Genomic DNA, 12,507 nt, shown 5'->3' with positions numbered 1-12,507 from the left:
AGCTGCCTGTCACAGCTGTGTTGTTTTAGCAATTACGACTGCTTTTACTCCCAAAGCTTTTGTGGTGGCGAATAAGCATTCTTTTACATTCAGCTGGACTCTCAATGTTGAGAATCACCTGAATCAAATGATTATGTCATCAGCAACCTCTCCAGAAGCCTGCTAATGATCCTGATTATTTTCATTCGGGTGTGTTGGAGGAGAGAGACATGGAAAACACGACAGGAAAAGTGGCACCGAGGTCCGGATTTAGTGAACCCTTACGGTCCGCGGCCCGGCACATTTGTTCCCGGAAATAATTAGCCCCCACACAAGCGAAGATGACTGGAAAACAGATGTCTTTTGAGATATTTTTACGGCGAAAAGGGCACCTGGCGAGCCTACAACCTCGAAGACCCACGAACTGCGAACTGTTTAACGACAAGGCGAAGTCGTTAATGGTGAGAGCGGTGTGAAGTTGTTGTGTGCAGCTTACATGGCAGAATGTATCTGAGGAGAACTTTTCTACAAGTCCTTTCATGATCAAACGTAAGGTGATATTACTTTCTTTCAAGAAAGTTTGTAGTGTTTACTTTCGAATCGCTGCATTTGCGCATTTTGCGGCCATGTTTAACGTTACGCGCATGCGCAGAACCGCATCCTTGCAATTTTTGATGGGTTGCAAAATTTGTCAGAACACCGGTCCGTGAAAAAAAGACCCAAATAAAACCGGTCCGTGGTGCAAAAAAGGTTGGGGACCCCTGGTTTACGCTGTCGCTCCGCCGTAACCAGAACGCAGAAGCATAAATCAGCCTTAAGACCTCCCAGTTCGAGTGGGGTTACAATGATATATTTCCAGGTCGGAGGTTGGAAACTCCATCTTTACACCTTCCTCTAATGCTGCAGCAGTCTGCCGAGTTGACTAAACCTTCAACCTTTTCTGAGTCACGGCACGTTTTTTTACATTGGAAAAAATCTCGCGCACACCACAAACCAAAAATGTTCCAAAATAACTTTCTGTACAGTATATTTAGTGATAAAATAATTTCTCAATATTTATACTTCATCAGTGTGAAACTTGAGCCTGTTTAGATGAACACAAAGCCGATATCCTGGCAGAAATTGAAGAAAGACACAAAGCTCTTCTTCAACAGCTTTCAGTCTCTCTGTTTTTATTTTTTCCAGCAGTTATGTTTCAAAAGCTCAGAATTATCAGACAGGGGGACTTTAGCAATGTCTTTAACCACATCAGGGCAGAACATCTCGCCGACAATGGCTTTGCAGGCAGGTAGCAGCGTCTCTGCCATCGTGTGAGACTTTTTTGATTTAGCAACAAGCTAACTGGCTTTGAGGGCTTTCTCATTGACCTTTGTAGTTTCTCTCAAAAAAGTTGCCTGTTTCTCTGTTTTTTCACAAAGGTGAACAAAATAGTCCATCAACTTGTTTTTAAGCAACGGATCTTTCGTTTGAAGATGACGTCTAAGCTTGCTTGGCACCATAGCGCTGTTGGATAGCTGCTCGTGTCACGTTAAAGAACTGCTCTGATTTCTAGCCATAAGCCACCTTGCTGTTCTCAACAATGTGTTGGAATAAAACACAGGGGGAGGATTGACGGTCGTCACATATGGATAAAATTGAAAGTGTACTTACGTGCATATCAACACTTGACGAGTCTAATCAAATGATGTACAGTAGACGTGCTGGGGTCCGCATGGTCGCGGACGGTAAGGTGGCTGATGGCTAGAAATCCGAGCAGTTGTTGAACGCGAAATGAGCGATACCTCTCATCTGCACACAATAAAACCTTCTACCTACTCCTTCATACTGCAACTCCGCCCAACGACGTTAAAAGAAAAATATTGGATAATTTCTTGCCGCACACCTGACAATCTCCCACGGCACACTAGTGTGCCTGGGCACACCCGTTGAAAAACACTCGACTAAAGGACGGCAACATGGAGAAATGTGCATTTAGAGGCTGTGGAAACAGACAGAAGAAATGGGCAGAGGAAAGTTTTCACAAATAAAGAACAAGGAACAATATAAACTGTGGTTACTTGCTGCTGGCTGCGACAAAAAAAAAATATCTGCGGTGAAATAAGCAATGTGATATCTTTCCGCCCTGATCCCTTCAGAGGTGCTGGATTACAAATGTTGCTGTTCATACTACAATTGTTAACATGCAGTGGTAAGTTTTAATAACTTTATCCTAAAATCAAAGACAACACTATTAATTGCATGTGTTGTCAAATTAAGTAGTGGAGGAAAAACGATGGCTGCGGTAAATAGCACACACAGTAAACTGCCTTCTTTAGCTTTACTATACACGGTCTGCTTTTTGATGGGCAGCGACATTTTGTCGAGTGACGTCAGATTGAAGCAACTCGTAAAGTCAGGATACTATTTTTTTTCTGATTTCGCGACTAGGGCGTTCCAGTTCGAGTGGCGTTCCAATGATATTTTCCTGGTCGGAGGTTGGAAAACTCCGACTTCCCACCTTCCTCGAATGCAGCATCAGTCTACAGAGTCTTGAATGAAGAACGGCAACATGGGAAAATGCATTTGGAGGCTGTGGAAATAGAAGAAATGGGCAAATGAAAGCGTCTATAAATTCCTTATAAAGAATGAGGAATGATATAAACCGTGGTTATTTGCATCTGGCTACGGCATAAACGCAGCGGTGGAAAAAATATCACTCTGTTCTGCCGCCTGTTCTCTGCAGAGCTGCTGGCTTACAAATGTTGTTGTTCATACTACAGTTACTGACATGCAATTGTAAGTTTTAATAACTTTATCCTGAAAACATAGCCAACTTTATTGATTTCATGGGTCATTGGTGATTTTAATGCGTGCATATGTTTTTTATTGGCATGCTAAGATGGGACCATTTACTCGCGCTAGCTTAGCCACTCCGGAGCCCTAAAACAGACTAATAACTAACAAACTGCACAGAATTTGTTGAAATCCACACCTCTGACTAATTAAATCCCCGCTTACTGAAAGATTATGCCTAATGTCAAAAATTCTGAAATTCTCCTTTAACGGTGAAAAAAGAGCGGTGTGCAGTCGAGTTGAGCACAGCTGCATGGTAGGATGTGTGTGAGGAGAACTTTCCTTCGTGTACATCCATGACTATACACCAAACGTAAGTACATACAACATATTCCTTTCTTTACCTAAAGTTCTTGTTGTTTAATATGGAATCGTTCCATTTGCGGCCGTTTGTAACATTACGCGCATGCGCAGCGCTACAACATTGCAATTTCTGATAGGGTACAAAATCTGACAGAACACCGGCCTAGTGCCAACAATTCAGAGAATTTTACAAACAGATCAGTACTAAAGCGGATTAGAAATTGAATATGAAGGTGAATCAGTTTCAGGGATGAAGTGGATAAAATAATTGCTGTCTGTAGTTCGATATCGATTGCTTGCAGCAATTATTGGAGAGAAGAAAGAATCATAAAATTTTGTTCAAAATTTTGAATTATTAACTGTTAATTTTAAAATTTGCTATTGCAATTTGAACAAGTTCATGTAGAAAATGAACTTTCCCAACACTGCTTACTGTTGATTGCAACAAGGTGTCTTTTCGTGGCATGATGACACTTCGGGCTGGTAAAAACAAGAACTGGAATGCTTTGACCTTTAACTCCCTCATTTGATGTTATTATGCACGATGACTGTCAACATATTTTGTCCTGCGCAGTTGTCCTCAAAGAGACCACGTTTTCAATTGAATGAACGTACAGCATTAATATCGTTTTGAGATGCACTTTATTTAATATTACATTCAAAACTTCGAGACGAAGTGACAGGGTAAATGTTGTTATGCACACTGAGCAGTGCAGCTGCAAGCGAGATGGGCTTGGGTGGTTTCCCTCAGATCCACGCTGAAGTTGTAGAAGTCCTTGGGAATCACAGCAGTGTCTGTGCATATGAAGAGAAACGGGTTATATGAGAAACTGTTTTTGTTTCAAAGTACAACATGTTTGTTCCACACTCACCGATGGCCTGACAGTGGAAACCAATGGTGACGGGGGTGGTCTTCACGGGGAGACAGCCAGGCAGACAGCGCAGCACAGGCTCAACAGAGAAACACTTGGACTCCGTGCCTTGAATGTTCATCTGCTTCTCTAGCGGCACTGACTCCAGCTTCAAGCGACACTCTATCATTTTAAAAAAATGGAAACATGTAAATTCATGCATTGTATTTGTTTTAGGATTGAAGGAAATTCCTTTTCTTCAAACTGAGTGTTGTGCATCTCACCCGTGTTGTCCCGGCAGTTTTCAGCAGGCAGAACCCAGGAATGAGCAAAGCTAATGGGGTTCTTAGTCACACGTCCGTTGGAAGTACGGAATTCCTGTCTTATCTCACCATCAGCCTTTCCACAGAGTCCACAGGTCTGTCCCTTAATCCAGTCTGCAACTTTAATCTGCATGGAAACATGGAATCAACAATTCAATCTAAATAGGGTAAATAGATTTGGTGATTGTGTGATAAAAAGGAGCATTCAAGTTTAATTACCTTCCAAGAACTGCTGTCATAATACACTTCATGAAGTCCCAGGTTTGGTGCGTAGACAGAGATGCCATCTTGATTTGGTTTGATCTCAATTTTAACTAGATGGGGGAAAAAACATTTGGAAATTTCCTAGTGAGGACATTTGAAAGTGTTTGGCATCACTGCACTGTTACAATTTTAAGAAATAACGAGTAACCTGATGGGTGACGATATGGCAGATTGCTGGTGGGCACCTCCCGTCCGTTCACCTTCACAACTACATCGTTGCCCCTCGTGGATAGGTCGATATCACTAAGAAAGACGAAGTAATTTATTTTTTTGCATCGTAATTGCCTACTGAGCACTACTTATTCATCCTTTCATCCTCACATGTCAGCAACTTTAACGTTGAGATGACTGTGCACATTATCATCCTTCCTCATCAAGACCATGAACTTCATCTCTTCACTGCTGTCCTGAGCCAGAACTTGGTAGCAATTCTGAGGGATTTCGTTCTTGTACTTCCTGTTGTTGAACGTGGTCAATGTGTCTTTGCTGAAGCTACATTCAGCTAAACGCGAGACAAGAGGAGGGTTAGGTTAATGACAATGTAATGCATGCTATAAGTGTTCTTTAAAGAGTTGCGTGCAACCTGCGCCAGCCTTGGAGATGAAGTAACGGATTTTATCAGCCACGTCATCGAAAGGTGTGAGTCCTGATATCGCATCAAGTGGCATGGCAAGGGGTACGCGCAAAGCCAGTTTGTAGATACTGCGCTGTAAACGGAATACAATAATTATTAGGAATCAAGGCTAAAAGAAATCGTGGCCTATTCAAAGTGCTGGATTATCCATACTGTTGGTGTCTTGAAAATCAAATCCAAGGTCCTCTCAGATGTTGCAGCCACTGTGAATGACAACTGATTGGCACTGTTGGCAGCCTTCCCTCGGATGAACCTGTCCAGCACGTAAGTAGGAATGTATTCATAGGCCCTGTAATTTCAAGACAATTTATCAAAACACATTCCAGTCTTTGTGTTAGTGGGGAAAGATTTTGCCTACTTCTTTGCGTAGCGTTTGAATTCAACTGGTAGTCGAGTCCATGCCATTCTAAGGCGAGCTGCTGGGCTTGGACCTAGGAGACCAGTCTCTGCGGTGATGTTCATGCCATACTGTTTGCATGCCTGTCCCCAAGCTATTTTGGCCTTTTGAGAGACAACAAACGGAATAAAGTCAGTGATAAAGGCTTTAGCTACCTTTAAACTGCTAACTAAACAAGCAATTTTCTCACTGTGACTTTGTGCTTGCTGAGCAAAACTCCATCAGCACAGAGCCTCCAGTTGTTATCACTAGCCAGAACAGCCAGGATTAGCTGAACTCGAGCATTAGTCTTGTCTGCGTAGCCAGTGATTTGGTATCCCTGGAGTTTGCCGTCGGTTCTCACAGCTTGTAGGATGACAGTAAAGGCAGGAGCACTTTGACTAGCAAGGAGTACGTTCTAGGAGAAGAAAAAAACACATTTTTTTAGCCTAAAGATTTCAGGTATGAATGTTCTTGGTCCAGAAGAAAAACAAAGTTTCACCTTGCTGTAGATGGCCTCAAAACTTGCACCGCTGCTTCTGCTCTTGCGAGACGATGAGGTAGCTTGAGACTGCAACAACATTTAAATAGATTTTTTTTTTTAATAGCTCTACACCTCTGTTTTTTTGGTCCAAGCACTACAGTATATATACCTTCTTGTGGTTCCTCTCAAAAGTGCGCACGTAGTTAATTTGCTGTCAAGACATAGGAAACAATAGTGGGATTCCGCGCTGTGTACTCATTTCTAAAAGTATGTTTTGGCATGGTTTACCTTTGAGACACGACGACTGGAACGAGAAGAACGAGAGCTGGCGCTGAAGAGAGATTCCAAACTAGATGCAGAGCTGGATTTGGCAAGTGCACTGTGTCTGCTGCTACGTTTGCTGCTCCTGCTGCTGCTGCTGCTGCTGCTGCGCTTGCTGATGCTGCTGCTGCTGCGCTTGCTGCTGCGTATGCTGCTGCTGCTCCTGCTGCTACCGCTTCTGCTGCTGCTGCTGCTGCTACTGCTGCTGCTGCTACTGCTGCTGCGTTTGCTAGCGCGGACGCTGCTGTGGCTGCTGCTGCTACGGCTGCTGCGACTGCTGCTGACTGAAGATGAGGATGACTTGCTTGAAGATGAGGAAGTGCTGTTGAGAAGTTTCTTGAGCTTCATCAAGACTGGCCTTCCCTCGATGACGTCATCTTCTTCCAGAGTGATCTTCTTGATAATCTTCTCCACTGCCTTTGGTCCAACTTGAACCAACATCTCCAGTCTTTCAATGGATTCCTCTTCATCTGCAATTAACATTAAATTAGTAAATTGTTTATGCTATCCCATCTAAGAATGCTACTTTGAGAATTCTATCACGCACTTCGTTTCAACGACAAAGAGACAGAGTGACTTCCAACCATTCTGTACAAAGCAACGTCTCTAATAAAAGCAGCGCTGTCTGTGGCAACCCTGAAACAGCCTCTCAGTCCAACGCCGTAAGCTTGGAAACAGTATTTTTTAGAAAATGATCTGCTTCTGATGGGTTTAAAATCTGTTGGCATATCATCCTGAATGATCTCTGAAGATATGGGCTATTGAAGGGAAAAAAGAGGCAAATGGTCAGTCTATATTTCACCATACATGCGTTGCTGCCTCATATTTGAAACCTCACCAGACTAGCAGAACGAGAGGAGGTTTTTGAGGCTAGGATCTGCTTTGAAGTTGGCTTCATGAGTTTGGTAGGGATGAGGGGGGTGATTTTGGCATTAGGAAGGTCTTCAATGTTTCTCACCAGCGCAACACTAACTACCCTATTAAAAGATCAAACTTTTGGTTATGTTAGCTCTCTCAAATTGACATTGTCTGAACTGAAAGTCAAGTCATACTCAATAGCGGTGACGTTTTCAGGTACAGAAACAGGTAAAGCCGCAATCTTGAAGAGACCCTCATTGATGTCAAGTCTTGCTGTAATGGAGGCTGGGACATCAGAGTTGAGCTTGGCTTTTGAGAACAGGGCAGCCTGAAGAACTGGAGTGTTCACTCCCATCACGGCAAACATGTTCACAGCAACACTAGAATGAGAGGAGGATGTGGTTAAAATATCACAATTCAAAGGATGATGTTTGACTTCATAGTCAGACTTTGTATACACCTTGGTTTGATGTCAGCCACAAGCTCCATGTTGGTCTTCAGGAGATGGCGGAACTGGATGGGCTCTGGCAGAGCTGGAGTCATGGTTGCCTTGACTACCAGAAAGGACAAGTATTTTTAAAATAAAAATAAAATGTCATCAAAATAATTAGGTACTATAGTTTTGAGTGGCAGTGCTCACCTTTAACAACTGCATTAGTTACAGCAGCAGTGTAGAGACCAAGCTCCATTGGGAATCCAGCAGCCGTTGGCATGATGCGTCTTACTTCATTTGCCAGGACTGGCTTAGCAACATGGAAAGTGACTCCAGCAATCAGAGATCTGAGAGCATCCCTACCAAGCTCCTGAACAGTTGACACACTGGCCATCTGAGCAGAAATAATACATGTCAATGCAAAGTCGTTGTAAGTTGGTGTCAAAATTTTGTTTTCTTCCAAACCTGCACTTCCCTTAGTTGCTGTTAAGGTTGACAAGCTCAAACATAAAATTATCAATTATCCAATTTAGGGTGTCACATTTCATATAAGTTCCAATTTTAATCACTTTATAAATTGTCACTTATTTGTGTGACCTAGGTAAAATCTGGCAGAAATGTTAAAAGCGTTACCAAAATTCTAAATTGAACAGGAGACGGTCTTCAACATGTCAGACCTTTGTTCTGTCTTGCACCGTGATTAGCTAGTTTACAAAAGTCCAGTTTATGTTGTCTTATCTCTAACATATATCACTATACCGCAATGGCCTGGTTGATCAACCCCGGGTTGATGTCAGCAAAAGCAACCTCTTGTCCAAAGATCCTAACATAGACAGAGGCCAGAGGTTTGCTGTTGGGCATGGCCCTCCATTCAGACAGCTGAAACAACAACAAATCATGAACTAAATTTAGAAAGGAAATACTCTCCATGACGTGAAGTTACTGATTTCTGAATGACGTTGACTTCTTACAGCTTTAATGACACGCTTCATCTTGGTTATCCTGTTCACATCATCAGCTAGTACATCGCTTTTCATCAAAGCCTCCTGAAGTCCCTCAGTTCTCACTCCAACCTAGAAAATGATTGACAATGTCAAGCAGAAATTTTACTCTATCAATTCAAAGTGAGGGGACTTTAAAATGTCACCTCCAAGACATCGGCAGCAGCCCCAGCAATGTAGGCACTTGTCTTAGCCACGATGGTTCTTGGCAAAATGGTAGCAGCATCATTGATGTAGAAAGTACTAGCAGTAGCACCAAGCATCAAGGGATCTGGACAGATACATTAATTAACGTCAATAAGAACTGAGGGTGAATGGAAAGTAATGTCGAGCTCTTACTGCTATATACGTCCATCTGAATAGCTCTGCTGAAGCGGAGGCTCAGTCTTTCCAATTTGCGGCTCAAGATTTTGACTGCAACGTTACAAGCAGCGGCACTGCAATGAAATGTTGCTGACATTAGTTTGCCTGAGACAAATTTGACCATAAACACGGAGTGTCTTGAGCGATGCTTTACATGGAAGCATGGGTGGGAACAGTGCTTCTGGTCAGGGACTTCATGTGAGAGTAGGTGAAGCTGGCCACCTGCAAGTTCTCCTCCATCTTCACAAGGTTGGCAAGACTTGTAATCAAACCCACTGGCGGGCGTGTCTCAAAGATAACAATGCACGCAAGCATACGAAGCTCAGGGTGGAGAGTCTTGTCCATGTAGAGCTGAAGAGCCAATTCCTGAACCTGATTTAAGAAGAGAAATTGTTAGGGAAAATCGGTTATCTATTTGAGAGTGCGAATGGAACCTTCAAATTTGACCTCAGACTGGAAGTATTATGCCTCTTATGAAAGAGTAACTGTGTCTGACAAGATATGCAAATTACCATTCTTGGCTCCTTCTTGGCAATGTTTCTCAAAGCCATGATTGCCTCAGCGTGAACTCTGGTGGGCAGGCTTCTCGCTGGTGTGCCATGGATGGGAAGAACCTTGGTGATCGGCTTAATGCTCATTGGATGGCCAGCGTTACTCAACACCTTCAAAATGGAAATGATCTGACGTATGTCGCTCTTGGTGATTGCTTCCGTAAGAAGGGTGTGGATGGGCTGTTTAAGAGAGAGAATTGAAACACATGTACTTCAAAAATAGAAGAAAACAACAAACAAAAATAGTTTGTTTAAGGACTTTTCACCTTAACGAGTTCAACAGGACAGACGGGCTTGTCGACACAATATTTAGAAATCATTGTACCATAGCCAAGCAAGACAATCTCAGCCAGAACTGGGTTCCTCTTTATTTTGCTGCTCACTGATAAGTTCTAAAAAAAGACAGATTGTAGAATCGTTAATCTTCAATCAAAGAACAATTTTAGGAGTGTGTCAGCAATTTCACTGACTTCAATCATCTGAACGGTCTCAGTGTTGGCTGTCGCCGTGTAAACTGTTGCAATCAGAGCTTGAGGAATCTCAAGATTGGTGAGTTCGTCGGACTCATATTTCTGAATGATGAATCTCAGAACAACAGGCGTTCCAACAGAGGGAATTGCATCCAAGATCCATTGCCTGAAAGGTAGGAGTAGGTCGTTCACCCTTTGAATCTTTTTTTTTTTTTTTTTTTATGTCAGAAATGTTAATGAAAATGTTACCTGTAGGCAGGTTTATTCTTGTACTGACTCCAGAGCATTTGCACATCCTCAATTTTGGCCATACGAAGGATTTGAATGAGCTCCAAAAACTTAATAGGGGCATCCTCATGAACTCGTTCCACGTTGTTGGTAATCAGATGATTTAGAATCTCAACAACCTACAAAGAAATAAAGGTACAGTTTATACGATAGGAATTCCATTTCTTCTTCTGGACTTAGGTGATACTCAAATGAGTCTAATTGGGTACCTGAGACTGAATGTTTGTGATCTTCACAAGCTGAATAGGTGTTTGCAGCAGCTCGGTGGAGAATTCATACTTGAGGGATCCACGTGGACGATACTCAGCTCGCACGGGCTTTAAGGGGCTGTTCTGGACCTCGACGAAAGCCAAACGTTGCCTAGGGAATTATAAGATTAAAAAATGCATTCTCTGTTTAGCAGTCTCCTAAATTTGACACAGCTATTATCTTCAATTTTCATACTTGGTCTGCATTTGCGCAGCTCCGTTCATATCGGTGAAAGGTGTGAACTGAATGAGCTCATCAACGGATGCTTCCAAGATCATGATACCATTGGGAACTGACTTCAGAACGTAGTTGTATGACGTTGCACCCTTCAGGTTCTTAGAATCCTGGAATATAAATACTAACATTAGCATCCCACCTTCTCTCCTGCCATCATTCTATTCACTACAAAGACTGATCATGCAGTTACCCGCTGACACTTGACACATGTCTCAGTGTAGGCCAACCCGATGTCCTTCATTATCCTTTCCTGACAGTGGTTCAGATCTCTGGTCTTTGTCAGGAGGATACGTTCAGCCTTCTCATCTTCAGTGATGGCATAGAAGGTCTTGCACACACCCTGAGCTCCAGCCTTAAGACAAAAGAAGACGTTTCAGAATATATAGTGATGGATCCATAAGCAAACCCTCTTTTGTTTACCTCCTGCATCTCATAGACATTCTGTGTCTTCTTTACGTTGAGCTGCAGGACATTCAGGATACCTCTGTAGATGTTCAGCACCATAACCGGGACTCCCTCAGGTGCAAACATTTTTCCGACAACCCCATTGGAGTACTCAAACTTGATGGGGATCATCAGCTGAGGCGCCAGGACCGAAGTCAACTTGGGGGCCGGGGTGAAAGCATCCTTGGGCCAAACATCACTGTACTCGAAGAACTCAGGTTCTTCCAGCTACAATTTCAGACAAGTTAATACCATGTTAATCATAATGCTTTTCCCACTTCGATCTTGAATGAATATTAGGCAAATCTACTTCACCTTAAGCATGAACACGTTCTGTTCAATGGCGCTGATCAGAACTTTGCTTCTCACTTTGAGTCCAGCTCTCGCCAATCCTTCCTCCGGCAGACCGCCAAGGAGCAGTGTCTCATATTTGTACACGTAGGTCTTACCGACAGCAAATTCAGGGGCTTGAAAATAAAAAGTGTCAATTGGAACATGAAATGATAGTACTTGTCTAATTGACTTTCTTCAAAACATTGTTCGTCAAATTGAAAACATGACAAAAATGACCTTTTCTGTGTTAGAAAAAAAATAAATAATACATTTGGCACACTCAACTTTCTTTTGATATGTCTAAATTGAAACTTACCGAATTGATGTTGACAGGCTAAAAGGCAAAGAAAGGAAAGGCACTATTACTTACGTAGTTCATTGAAATTTATAAGTTTCTGATTTAGTAGGCTGGATTTTAAAAATGAATACTATTAACATTTCATTAGGGTGTCATTGTTAAAACAAAACATGAATACAGTAATTACTTTCAAAGTTACCAGTTTTATGAGGTAGAACATTCACTGAACAAATGCTAACTGCAAAAAAAAAAAAAAACTTTTTTCCAAAAAGTGAATGAAGGCAACACTTACCCACAAGGGCCAGAGTCAGGGCAAGCACAACCAATCTCATGGCTGATGGGTTGTACCTGTCAGCACCAACAACCCACCTTTTATAGGGAAAAATTGCAAGGCCCAGCTATTTACTTGGTCAAAGTCGAGCATCATTTAGTAAATATTTGCTGTTTCTTGAATCTAAGCCATCAAAAGAAAATACTGAAATTAAACATGTACAGTAGTTAAAATGATTCATGGCCTTGTGAAATGATGAAAGTGGCGAGTTCTTTATTAAATGTCTATTTGTATTCTTTTCAATGAAAATGACAAGAGCGTGTCAAATGACTAGCATAAGATAT

General features: G+C 42.2%; 1 protein-coding gene across 1 annotated transcript; it reads right to left on the bottom strand.

The window, feature by feature from the left end:
- Nucleotides 1–3,791: 3,791 nt before the first annotated feature.
- On the bottom strand, nucleotides 3,792–12,224 carry LOC130918971 (vitellogenin-1-like). Its single transcript, XM_057841304.1, has 33 exons — nucleotides 12,185–12,224; nucleotides 11,577–11,728; nucleotides 11,238–11,489; nucleotides 11,008–11,169; nucleotides 10,776–10,924; nucleotides 10,541–10,691; nucleotides 10,293–10,450; nucleotides 10,044–10,209; nucleotides 9,840–9,965; nucleotides 9,535–9,753; nucleotides 9,177–9,394; nucleotides 8,999–9,096; nucleotides 8,806–8,930; nucleotides 8,630–8,731; nucleotides 8,418–8,537; nucleotides 7,866–8,052; nucleotides 7,686–7,779; nucleotides 7,420–7,605; nucleotides 7,206–7,344; nucleotides 6,915–7,125; nucleotides 6,335–6,837; nucleotides 6,216–6,257; nucleotides 6,065–6,133; nucleotides 5,774–5,980; nucleotides 5,545–5,687; nucleotides 5,340–5,475; nucleotides 5,136–5,259; nucleotides 4,874–5,054; nucleotides 4,701–4,795; nucleotides 4,508–4,602; nucleotides 4,250–4,415; nucleotides 3,987–4,148; nucleotides 3,792–3,909 (listed from the first exon to the last, which is right to left on the bottom strand). Exons 1-33 carry the CDS (start codon nucleotides 12,222–12,224, stop codon nucleotides 3,809–3,811), a joined length of 5,079 nt encoding a protein of 1,692 aa, XP_057697287.1. The 3' UTR covers nucleotides 3,792–3,808.
- Between the last annotated feature and the right edge of the window lie 283 nt (nucleotides 12,225–12,507).

This window comes from Corythoichthys intestinalis, chromosome 7 (assembly GCF_030265065.1).
Source record: "Corythoichthys intestinalis isolate RoL2023-P3 chromosome 7, ASM3026506v1, whole genome shotgun sequence".
Lineage (NCBI taxonomy): Eukaryota > Metazoa > Chordata > Actinopteri > Syngnathiformes > Syngnathidae > Corythoichthys > Corythoichthys intestinalis.
The sequence above is the reverse complement of the archived record's forward strand: the minus strand, read 5'-3'. Positions and strand labels throughout refer to the sequence as shown.

Bases quoted from the DNA above. Each gene is read 5' to 3' on its own strand.
- LOC130918971 (XM_057841304.1), bottom strand. From the start codon at position 12,224: ATGAGATTGGTTGTGCTTGCCCTGACTCTGGCCCTTGTGG. The intron at 10,692-10,775 runs GTATGAAAATTG...ATAATTCCCTAG, and splicing joins GCTGCGCAAATGCAGACCAA to GCAACGTTTGGCTTTCGTCG. The intron at 8,732-8,805 runs GTGACATTTTAA...ATCATTTTCTAG, and splicing joins CTGCTGCCGATGTCTTGGAG to GTTGGAGTGAGAACTGAGGG.